This window comes from Diorhabda carinulata, chromosome 8 (assembly GCF_026250575.1).
Source record: "Diorhabda carinulata isolate Delta chromosome 8, icDioCari1.1, whole genome shotgun sequence".
Taxonomy (NCBI): domain Eukaryota; kingdom Metazoa; phylum Arthropoda; class Insecta; order Coleoptera; family Chrysomelidae; genus Diorhabda; species Diorhabda carinulata.
The window spans coordinates 10321081-10334145 of NC_079467.1; the positions used below are offsets into that span (position 1 = coordinate 10321081).

Sequence of the window (13065 nt, forward strand, 5' to 3'; positions counted from 1 at the left end):
CTTACCGTGAAAATTAGTATGCTCTAGATGCTTGTAAAAATGGCGTGAAATGTGCAAGGGAATGAAATTTGATGGTAGTTTCTCTGATGTAAACGATTCTGAAAAGTGCCCCAACTCAACTTTATCGTTTAGGGTCTTTTCTATGTTTTACTTCGATTAATGATATTTTGAATAAAGTAATAGTTTTGAAAATATAACGGCGTTTATTTATACATTTATCCAAACCATTTTTTTGAAAACTCACATTAACTATATAGTTATATTTATACGAATCATTTTTTTTAAATATTAGAAATGTCCTCAATTCTTCATCCTCCATGCAAACCAACTTGTTAATTCTAAGTTTCAATTGGTCATTAATCTCCACCAACACTTTTCTCTAAATACATATAACCGAACAGGACGTCGCAGAGTAGGCATAGTTCGCGACTCGTTGCGCGATGACAGTCAGGAGTCTGAAAGGAAAGACACTTTTCAAGGATATACAGTTTGCCATATGACCGTCTGATATTTCTTTTTTTTATCAGCAATTTTACAACAAATATAGCAGGCTCCGGTTAGCACATAGGTGTCTTAAATTTTGTGGAGTGATTCATTGCAACTAGTATGTATTCATTATCGGCATTAGTTACAGTAATATGTTAAGGTGTAATGTTAGTCCAAGGCGGAAACATATTAGGTATGTTTTTGCTGTAATACTTCCGTTGCTTTGGCGTTTGTAGGAGCGGGTGGCGTTTCAAAATTTTGCAAACTTTGTTGCTGCTTTACTGAGAGAAAACGATATTTTTAGTTAGTAAATCAAACTGCTGACCATTTAGAGTCAAAGTTTGCTTAAACATTTTTATATATGATTGTTGAAAAGATTCCACAGATGGATGGAGATAAAAGAATGTATTGTTGACGAAATGTTGTACTGGTTGATGATAGGACTAGACATTGAGAAAATGGGTTGTGTCAGTAAACTTCCGATAGATGCACTATGAGAAAGCACGTGAAGAAAGCTTTCATAAATAGCGTGTTTTTGCATTTGTTGTATCTCTTTCATGAGGCTAAATAACGTGAATTACTTAATCTTTATTGCTAACGTATACTCTAGTTCCCGGAATCACTGAAAACGTTAGTGCGAACGCAGCACAATTGATAAATACTCCAACATTAACATTCATTTCTTCAGTCTGTAATCTGTATTTTTAATTGTCATTATTCCTGTCTGTTTATAAGTTGTCATTAAAGCTTTTACGAATAAAACATATATTTGGCGCAGTCAGTAGGATTGTCACGGAAGGCATCCTACGCGGAAAACTTTTCTTATGGCGTAGTGACAATCGAATCAAAAAAAAATTCCAGTTCTATGGAGGACCTAGGGCAAGTGAAAACTGTACTGTAATTCAAACTATTTTCATTTATGGTATAAGTCAGACTCCTCTAGTGTTTCCTCTTCCTTCAGTGAACGAGAACGAGAAGCGAGAACGAACTAGACTTAACTTTAATTACCATACATCTAATAATAGAAGATTAGATGTAGATTCCCTTATAAAAAGTTTGAACTTCTTCTACAGAAGAAAATAATCTGAAAATGGGAAATATTCCCAATAGTAACGATAGATGAAGCCCAATTTTTCTTAAAAGAATCGATAGCATTGTAAATCATTTTTCCGAAAATACAAATGTCTATAATTATCAAAACGTTACAATATGTTATTGGATTTAGCATCATAAGCCAAATTAAATAGAATTGATTTTATTGATCCTAGAAATGAATCTTGTTTATACCTCGGTTTGAATAATATTTAAGTCAATTAAATAATTTGAGTCAAGAGCATAAAGAATCCTTTTACCAATTTTATGATAGAGTTATAAAAGTATTACATACTATTTCAAATTTTCAGTTTCAGTAGTCAGACAATTTTACATAAAACAAAAGGGAAGTATCATTACTCAATATTTAATTATTTTCTCTTTTGCTAGTCAACAATTTGTATCAAGATTTATCAACAGTGATTATATTTCTCACCTTATCCATTATTAATGACTATCTTCGATTTAATTATGAAAAACTTATTGTATTTATTGCTTATGGTGAAAAATAATGTCAATATTAAAGTCCATTTTACAATAAATACGTTAAAATTATTTTAAAATTCTCAAAAAATAAAAGTCAAGAGAGTTTTCATGAAACGCTAGACCTAAATATCAACTTAACTAATGAACCGATATATGGATATCAAAAGCTTAATAACAGTGACCAAAAGAATTGGCTGAAAATAAGTTTCTATCTTGAATGCTCATGACGAGAGAGAACAAATTTAAAAACCAATCCCACAAAACTGTCACAATCACTTGGTATGACATAAATTAGCAGAACCAAAAGATCTTTTTTAGTTATAATAGACCTATAAAATCAAGTACTATTGATTTATTTCCACCATTCAAACAATTTTTCGATATTTGACAAATCTTAAGAATTCTACCAATCTTAGAAAAACATTTGAATTTATCACTCATTTAGGAATAGAAAGATATCAATTATCGTCTCAAAGACGTCCATCGACTTAAAACCGGGATATCGACGTGGTAATTTGAGTTTTGGAAGGAGAAAAGTAGTTGCAGCTTTAGTAGGAAAATACGGGGGCTACTCAGTAATGATTCTAAAGTTGATATTACTCTTTTTACCTATTTAATCTAAACGTTTTCTTCATATAATTATACCAATTGAATAACGATGAAAGTCAGGGTTGTTAGTTTATTAAACAAACTAATACATATCTTGTCGCGCAACATATAATGATTGAATAATTTTAACTATTTCATTGGAAAATTATTCCACTTACAGAGTTATCAAATATTTTTAATCTTTAAAAGCTGTAAAAATCCCCTGAAAAATTCACTACTGAAAATATTGAGTCCAGCCACTTACATATAGTTGAAACCAATAGAAATTCTCGTCTGTCATTTCCATCGATGGTCGTGAAATGACCGCTACAGCCGTAGGTCAATCTAACGGATAAGAACTGTATGGATGAAATCAGATTGCTCCACTAAATATTGCTGTCTGATGACTTTTCTGTGTTAAATATAGCTATGAGACTTCAAAATTATACTAAATTTAATAAAAATTCTACGAAATCAATAAATTTTGCAAACTTTCAAGAATCTTTGAAGCTAACTTACAAAATTTAACACTTCAATGCGCATTTGATAGAATCAAATATAAAACACCAACTATTAATCTAATTTTATTAATGGAAAAGTAATAAAATGATGAAGCATTCCTTATCCGTAGGCGTACTGCTTCTTTTAGTAGACAGATGAAATATTTCTTTAAGTTATACCTCGAGGATTTTCGTATGAAATATTATTTGTATAAATATAATGAATACTTCAGCTATACGATTATATTTTCGCCTAATTAACCCTCTTATAACTTCCAAACAGCTGAAGGTGAAAAACTGCAATTTTTTCAAAAAGTTCCATTTTTCCACAAGATATGAAGAGCATTGTTTCATACTAGTTATATAGTTATAAACAACTGTTTAACATCATTAATTTTGAAAGAATTATTTTCTCTTGAAACTTCTCTTTTTATTTGTACCCATACCAGTTGAATCGAGTTTGGTTCGCAATGATAGGTTGGAGATTTTCTACAATTTCATTAATTTTATATTTTCTGATTTTTGATTTTTTTAACGTCTTGAGTGATAACTTTAATTATATATCATTTGTTCGAACTATTCTTTAAAAGCGTCAGCATTCGTGTCCTCATGCAACGAGTAAATTCATAAGTCAATAAACCGTTTGACTGTTTGACTATTGTCAGTCTGCGCCTCTTTCCCGATGTTGGATCTAAACCAGTAGATAAATTTAAAAAGCATGACTTGTAAAAGTTTTATCTTGCTACAATTTATTTGGTGTATCTTTGATCCTTGCTTCAGCTAAATAAAATATATTTCTTCTTTGGTTTTTTATTTCTTTTATAGTCCTTACGTAATTTCTTCTAAATATTATATCATTTATTTCTATTAAAATATGCTTTCTGGAATGTTTTTTCCAGAGAAAATCTATTTCTATTGTAAGATTCCATAGTGTGCTTCGACTCAGTTCAGGGTAATCCTTAGCACTTCGAATCGTGGCAAATACTTTGTCCATTATCGAAAATTTATTTCTAAAGAAGGATTCACTCTCCTTCGAAATATTGCTTTTAAATGATTTTTTATTTAGATTTTGGTTTTTCTGGAGCTTTACGTGCTCTTTGAAATTCACCACATTTCTCTTCTCCACTTTTACATAAATATTTATAAATATTAATGTTTTTCCATGAACTGTTGAAGAACCGATTTTTCGACCCTTCCAAATTTTCCATAATCACACTATAATTCACAATATATTGCACACTGCATCTCAAAACTGAACTAAAGTATTAAGAGTATACAACTTACTCCTTATTATGAGCATTAACCGAAAATCGTATTTTCGGTGAAATTTGTCTAGAATTCTTGAAATTAAAATAAAATTTAATGTACAACTTTTATTGGTAAATTGGTCATCATAGATTTCATGGTACGGCTATATAATCTTTAACACAGAGTTTTCGACCAGTCCACACCCTTTTCTATTATTCTATACAGCTTATGATTATAAAAGTCCAATAAAATCCCAATTCTCTGTTACATGAGAATATACTATATAATGAATTGCCTTACATATTTAATGGAATTCTTTGTTTAAACTAAGTTAAAGTTTAAAATACAAATGATAGTAAATTATACCCTGACATGTCCCTGCGGAGGAGTAACTTCTATATCAGGGCCTACTCAAACATACCAAAATTCTTTACAAAAATCCTCCTATCCTACCAAACTTTAACCAACGAATCTCTTTCTCTCTCTCCCTGACATGCTCACTTACCGAGAACATTTTTTATTAAGGTCATTCTATGAATTTTGAGTCAAAGTATTGACAACAGAAAGCAAAAAACACCTATTTTTAGTAACAACATATATTGCTCAGAAAGATGTATTAATAAAAAAATGATTTTATTAGCCTTAGTTCAATTTATGCACAGTTCCTAAATTTTGACAAAAACAAATTCTATAAAAAATTCAACGTCATCAGTAACGACCTAACCTTACCTAATGTATAAAAATTAAACTCCATTTATAATGATCTAAGCTAACCTATACAAATTGAATGTAAAAATTTGATTTAATATTGTTATTGTTATTTTATACAATGTACATATTTTTACATTATTCTCAGACCACATCTCAATGATAAACAACGATTTTCAAAAGATTGTAATTTTTATTAAAAATATTATATTTTTGAATTTTTTGTGACAATCCTTGTCAACTTAGTATTTGATTGACACTATCAAACAACACAATCACGTTCATAGTTGGTATAGACTTCGTTCCAATTCATATATATTTGAGAATTGTGGTGTTTTACCATCTCTTCTTAAAAAATTTCAAAATTAAAACATTTGAATTGAAGTTAATATTAAATCTGAGTGTGGGTATCATTAGATTGAATGTGTTAGCGAATCAGACATATTGTTTCAAAAATAAACATATGAGGAAGACTTGAAACTTTATATTTTTATGGAGTAGACTTTACAATCTGCTCTTCTGCTTAAACCAAATATTAACAAACGTTACAAGAATTATATAGGAATATAACAAAGAGTAGGTGAGATTCAAACAAAGAAAAGTAAGTTTTAGCGATTGATCCAATGCTATACTATGAATAGAAAATAAGGGTATCATAGGTTCTCTAACATAAATACTTCATTCTAGGTTCACTTATACTTCAGCGCACTTCCCGAAGACAAAGTGCCGTACGTGAACTCGGTAGGAGAGCGATACCGAGTGCGACAATTACTTCAACAATTACCTCCCCATGACAACGAAGTACGTTACTGCCATGCTTTATCAGATGAAGAGAGGAAAGAGCTCAGACTTTTTTCGGCTCAAAGGAAAAGGGAAGCATTGGGCAGAGGAGCAGTTAGACAAATACCTGGAAGTATGCAATGTGATGGGGTGAGTTGATTGATTGAAAACTCTATTATCGCATTTTTTTTTAATTCAAATGTTATACTAATTAACAGCAACGATTATTTTTTGTAATATATAACATTTTTTCCAACAGAATATCAAAAAACAGAAATGGAATATTAAAAGAATTATGGATAGTTTCAATATTGATTTTGTATGGAACGTCTCAATTATCTCTGAAACGGCTTGTACGATTTTTATAAATTTATGTGTAGGGTCTTGTGATACGAACGATATTATGGTGATATTTACATTTTGTCAGATCTTTCCTTTTTCCGGAAAAATTTTGAACTTTTTTATTTTAATTGAATCACCCTATATATTTTTCGCTTTTCGAAATCCTTAAGAAATTTCAGAGTTATAGCTAGATTTGCGTTATCTCCGCCGAAGTAAAAATCATACATTTGATGACTGCTACAATAACAAATTTGACGTTTCAATAAATTATTATTGCTGCAGTTTATTGAAAGTCATAATGGATCGTTTATCTGAAAAAGAACTGATTGATATTTTAATGATATTAAATTAGGATATGATGATAGGCGTAGAAGTCAACAATTATATATATATATATATATATATATATATATATATATATATATATATATATATATATATATATATATAATAATAATAATAAAAAAGTTTAACGAAACTGGTTCAGTAAAAGATTTATCCAAATCAGAAAAATTGTATCAACTGAAAACAAATCATTAGATATTTCTGTCCTATTGAAAGACTATACTAGTCACGTAACAAACCTCGTTGGATTCGTGAATCCCACACCTATTATCCCGAAAACCTAAATGTATGGGCTGGAATAATAGGCGACCAAACAATTTTCATTGAAGGTAACTTGAATGGTGCGGTGTATTTAGATTTATTGGAAAAAAGTATTTTACCTGAGTTGGTTCCGATATTTCCAAATACAAGTAAGTATTTTCAATTACATTTAAAATAAAACTTCATTATTAGAAATTTTCAGACAATAACAATATCCCAAACGGCAATATTTAGCTACAACAAGATGGTGCCCCACCTCACTATGCGTATGTAGTGAGGTAATACCTAAATAATGTTTTTCCCAGAAGATGGATTGGAAGACATGGTTATATCGAATGGCCCTAGCGATCACCTGACATTAGTCCTTTAAACTATTCCCTGAAGGGTCACTTAAAAACATCGTTTTTATGTCAATATTCGGAAATTAAAAGATAGGATTATCACAGAGATAAGAAGAATTTTGCATCGGGGATGTTGTAAAATGTAATGCAAAGTTTTAAAAATCGCATTGCATGTTGTATTGAAGTAAATGGACAACATTTTGAGCATCTGCTGTAATCACCTTTACTGTATATTTCCTAAAATTCGTAAGTTTGCTACTTCACAAATGTGGATCTACTTCTAACATGACACAAACATTTAAATATTTGTCTTCAGTTGTTATAAGTTTTTTGCACCTTGATTTGGATAAATATTTTACTGCACCAGTTTCGTTTAGCTTTTTACTCACCGACACTAGACCTTGATAAGATATTTGTATTAGCACATAAATTATTGATAATAATCAAATGAAACAAGTTTATTTAATCGTAGTCATCTAAGTTTACAATACCTATTGTAACTATAGTGAATGTAGCTGTAACTCTGTAACTAATTATGGCATTTAGGAATGGAGAATATTACATGAGAAATGATCAATATTTCTTAAGGATTTCTAAAAATACAAAATATATAGGGTGATACATTTGAAATAACAAAGTTCATTATTTTTCCAGAAAAAGGCAAGAACTTACAACAATGTAGATAACACCATAATACCGCCCTTATCACAAGACCCAAGTCGTTTCCGAAATAATTGAGGCGTTCCATACATAATATTCACTCTGTATATAGTTTGCGGTTGAGATGTTATCTGATTCATAGGCAGTTCGAAACTGTATGTTACGGGTACCAATAAAGCTTTTTTATTTACCGTTTTTATAATGTTTACAATAAACTAACCTCTAACCTATGTATTTTTCAACGTACTTATGAATTAAAGAACGTAAGGTGGCTAACAGAGTAAAACAATGTCTATCTAGATGTTGACAATTCTGAGGACCCGTATTCGATTCACATATGTGAGTCATAATTATTAAGAAAAATTTGATACGTTTGATATATTACACATACATCAACGATTAAAGATGCCATGACTTCACTGCATACCAAGTATCAGAATAGACGACACGACGCTCCCAAAACAATAGCAAACGATCTTATAACTCTCAAGCCAGAAGACTGAAAAGGCTAGACACACTGGAACTCAAATGTTCATGTATAACTAAATAAATGTATGAACTATTTCAAGCAGTGCCCATAAACCAAATTTATAGATACCAAGGTATACACCATTAGGTGTACTACCAACTATGCAAAAATATTTTGAAATAATCCTTGTTCATTATTGGTTTCAACAGTATCGTGCAAATTTTTATCAGTCTATAAACGTAAATGGTGTGAATGAATAACCTCCTTAATAAGATATTTACAATAAATGTATTATAATTATAAAGAAGTAATAATTATGGTTACCGATGACAAACGCTTTAAATATTCAAATTCCTTCTAAACTATTAATTTTTTCGACTTTAAACGCCTAAACGTTTTTTTTTCACTAAATATTGGGAATTAGATTTTTAAAATTTGGAATTGCGTATTGTTAATAACTACCAGAAGCAATTTCTGGACTATAAGTGAACATATAATATATGTTGAATGAAATGAATTCATACCATTAAATACAGCACAATTTTTTTTTATTTCAAAATGCTGGAAAGTGATATTTGATTATTTTATATTTAAAAATATCTGTTGTAATGCTTTGCAAACTATATATTTCTAAGGAATGTAAAAATAGTTTCAATTAATAAGCACCAATATGTTTTTATATGAGGCTGATTTTTTTATGGAAAATACTTATCAAAATAATCGATTTTGCTTATTTCCCTATATCTTACTGTCAACTTAAGTGAATACCTATTGAGCAAACCATGTCTTAACGTATAAAAAATCAATCAATTCATCACATACTTCTGAATTACTTTTTTGCATTTCTGTTCAGCTTAAGTAGAAGTCAATGAGGATTTTAAACGCTTGTTTTTTTAATTGTCTCAAATTTAATGGAACAATTACGAAATGAAAATAACCATTCAGAATGGTATTCAAAATTTATTCTCAAGAAAAAGCAGTGCTAGAAATAATGCTCCAAATTAAGAGTTCTCAAGATTCAACAATAATTATAGAAGTGCATTAGCTCCCCGAGGACTATTTAATGAGGGAAGAGGGCTGGAGTCGATAGAGCCTTTTAAATATTGCTGTCATTAAACGATCGGTGAGATAGGGTAAATGAAGTTGGTAAAGTTTAAAGATTCATTTGCCTCAATTTGTAGATTTTGTTGATGTATAGGGATTTCTCATGAACTCATTATAAAAGTGTAGCCTACAAAAAATTGTTGTCATTCTGAAATGATCGAAGGATTTGTAAACTGAGAGATGAATATGTACCAAAAGCGTTCAAGATCAAAATTTAAATTGGGAAACTTTCTAAATAATACATCGTCGGCTCTCGTTACAAAATAAACGACATGAAAAATATTATTCTACCCAAGTTTTCGAATTTAATTTTCTCTGTGTTTGCAGCATACATTATAATTCTAAAATATGGTGTTTCCAGCCAAGCATCACATTAGGATCACCTATATCTTGAACTTATTTCATTTCACTTTATTGTGTTGTTAAATCAATTAATGTTATTCACTCCATAATTCTTTATTTTAAACAGGTGCAAATAAATTTCTACTGATAAAGTTACACCAACTAAATATTTGAATATGATTGAAAAATTAAACCCACTAAGATTATCCACAATATAGTCATTATCTTCAATCGATTCCTATGATATTTTTTTTATTTTGGAATTATAATTGTTTTTGAATAAAACATTGAATTAGAATATACGCTACTTGCTTCAGTATATATAACTTCTATGGCCAATCATCTGGGAGATGCTGAATACAGAAAATATCAATGGAAGAGAATTGTCATATAATTATTCCTGGTCTCGATTTAATACAAATCTCAGTGAAGGAGACAATCTTATATAGGGGCAAAAATAGGGCTTCGAGCAAGATAAAATGATTTGGTTGGAAAACAAATATAGTATAGATAGCCGAAAATAGAGACAGAGAAATTTGAATCAATCTAAATAATTGTTAGGAACACTTTCTGTTTTCAATAATCATTTTATCTTAATTCTTAATATAATTGTTTGCTTCTGTTGATCAAGATAGACACTTATAAGAGAGAACAGCTATGAAAAACATTAATTCATCATTGTAATAATTTTTCTTGTGTTATATCAAATCTTACCCTTTCCATTATATTTTATCAATAACAATTAGATTTTAAAATACTGTTTTATAACAGCTTAATTATAGAGGGTGTTATAAAAAAAGGTGACCCCATTTCTGTGATAGGCGGGAAGAAAAAAATTACTAGTTACATGGTTCTTACTAAGTAGTAGGAATTGAACATAACTGAAGGCTTCTGAGTTCTCGCTCGAGCTCGCGCGGGACTGTAAAGAAACTCTAGAAGTACTATTTAACAGAAGCAAAGCAAGTAACCTCACCAAAAAAGGACCACTGCACCATATTTTCGACCAGTGCTTCACTGTGGAATGTGGCGATGTCATATCAATAAGTGAATGGATGAAGCCTTACTGGAGAAACTTTCCAGGTATAATACTGTTACGAATGTTTGAAAAAAACATTACAATACAAACTAAAATATTCATAACCACATCAGCCAACGTGTCTGAGGAGCTTCAGGTGATGTGCATTGAAACTTAAATGGTTATCGATCTTCTGACAGGTCACTGCACCTCAAGTACCAACTTAATAAGATATACATAGCAGAGAGCAACTGCAGATTTTATGAGCAAGTCATTGACACATCAGAGCATCTAATCTGAGAATGTCCTGTCAATTTCATGAAAAGGCTAACACCTTGGGAAGTGGAACAAAAAAACTTTAAAAGGAGTCGACATATTTGGGATGCAGATGTAAAGATGTATAAAATATCTTCTCGTTATAGCTGTAGAGTGGAAGAAGAGTAAAAACGACTCTCCAGAAAATCTACAATCTAGATTTATCAATCAAAATAAGTGTTTAAAATGTCCTCAATTTTCACGAATACACTAGTTTATCGTTGATCTTCTGACCTAACCAACCAATCACAATATCTATCTAAAAGATAAAGCTATTTGCTCGTTCAGCGTTAAATCTTCTAGTATCTCGAATAAGTGAAAGTTTAAATTTACCTTGTCGCGTAAAAATAGCCTCGTTTGAGATAAATCAAGATGTATCTAAATTTTTTAACATATTTGTGTGAAATTTCATTACAATGTTGCCCGTAGTTTCGGCAAAATCGTAAAAAACCTGTAATTTTTTTCTCCATCGCCCTTTATCTTGAATACAGGTGGAATTACAAAAATTGCTTACTAAGCAAACCCTAATTATTTTTCATTTTTTTTATCTATCCTAGAGAAAGAGTCACTTTTTTCAAACATCCTGTAGATAAATTCCAGATTAGAACTCAGTCAAATTTACAATAATTGAAATGAGAACTTTTAATTGGGTTGGGAGCTCGTTAGCCGTTGTTTTATGCTGGGGCTTGAAATACAATCTTTTCCACTACAGCCTATAGGGCATGATGATTTGGAGGAATTTCTATGGAATTTTTTGTAACAACTAACAACGTTAATCGGTTTGGCTTTTCTCCATATATCAAGAAGAACAAGTGGAGGGCTTGTCAATTTTAAATGAAATGAAAGTTTTGTTGGCATTAATAAGGTACTTAGTTTTATTTGGCGGGTATAACTTGCCTTGATCATTTTAGAAGAATGTTAGAGTTAGTGAGGGATTCACTCTAGTTAATTTACTGATTTCAGTAAGAACTGAAGCAGTATTCTTGTTATTCATCTTGTTTTGCTTAAGTGATAATAAGAAATGAATGAATAATACTTAACAAGAGTTTTTCCTAACCTTAAAAGAAATCACATATCACAATTTTTTTGAACTTAGTCATTCTATTTTTTCTCAATGCCACAACAGTAATAATCCATTATAGTACAACCCCATAATTTCATCGATTGCTCACATTTGCGTTTAAAATTAAGCAGTAAAGAAAAAACTAAAATAATTCTGTTATCTTATAAATATTATGTACTTAACAAGATATGGTATTTCTATTTTTATCTAAACAAAGTTATGTCTATCAGTTGTACTGTTAGTGAATCAAATTATGCGTACCTCAGATTGAGTAATAAATCTCTTATACTAAATATTGTCAACTTCTCTTTTATATTAATTTAGAGGGTGATCTGTGAAAATGACTATAAATTGTAATATAAAAAAACTACAATTACGTATCACATTATAAAGTTGTCACTTTGTATTATCTCTAAAGGCAGAATCCATTGTTTTTCAATTTAGAATTTTCAGACTTTGGGGTATTATTTTCGATAAATGATAAATTGAAATGATTGGAAAGTCAAACCTCAATGTGTTAAAGTATGTGTTAATGGTAAATGATTATAGTTAAAGGTAAAACTTTCGTTACTTTCGTTTAAAATACCACAACAGTTCTCGAACACAGAATATGCCGACATCATTTCTGTTTATGGGTTTTGTAAAGGTAATAGTAGACCTACTGTTAGAGAATGTCACAGAAGATCTCCTGATCGTCGCACTCCCAGCCATTCATTATTTGGGTCAGTTTTTAATTATCTGCCAGAAAATGGCACTTTTCCTAATGGCAGAATAAAACACATGTAAATTAAGCACAGAAATATTGAAGAACTTATTGACGCTGTTACTATGAACCCTACAATAAGCATAGGCAAGTAAGCCGAGAACATGTTAGTCAATGAAAATTAAGTAGAGTAAAAAAAATCATATTTACCCATATC

General features: G+C 30.3%; 1 protein-coding gene across 6 annotated transcripts in view; it reads left to right on the top strand.

The window, feature by feature from the left end:
• LOC130897272 (protein prickle-like) overlaps nt 1–13065 on the top strand; it is a 629019-nt gene that overhangs the window by 599391 nt on the left and 16563 nt on the right. For all 6 annotated transcript variants that reach the window (XM_057806039.1, XM_057806041.1, XM_057806038.1 and 3 more), the window contains one exon: nt 5796–6038. In XM_057806039.1, coding sequence (XP_057662022.1) covers nt 5796–6038 — 243 coding nt within the window. The remainder of the gene's footprint in view (nt 1–5795; nt 6039–13065) is intronic.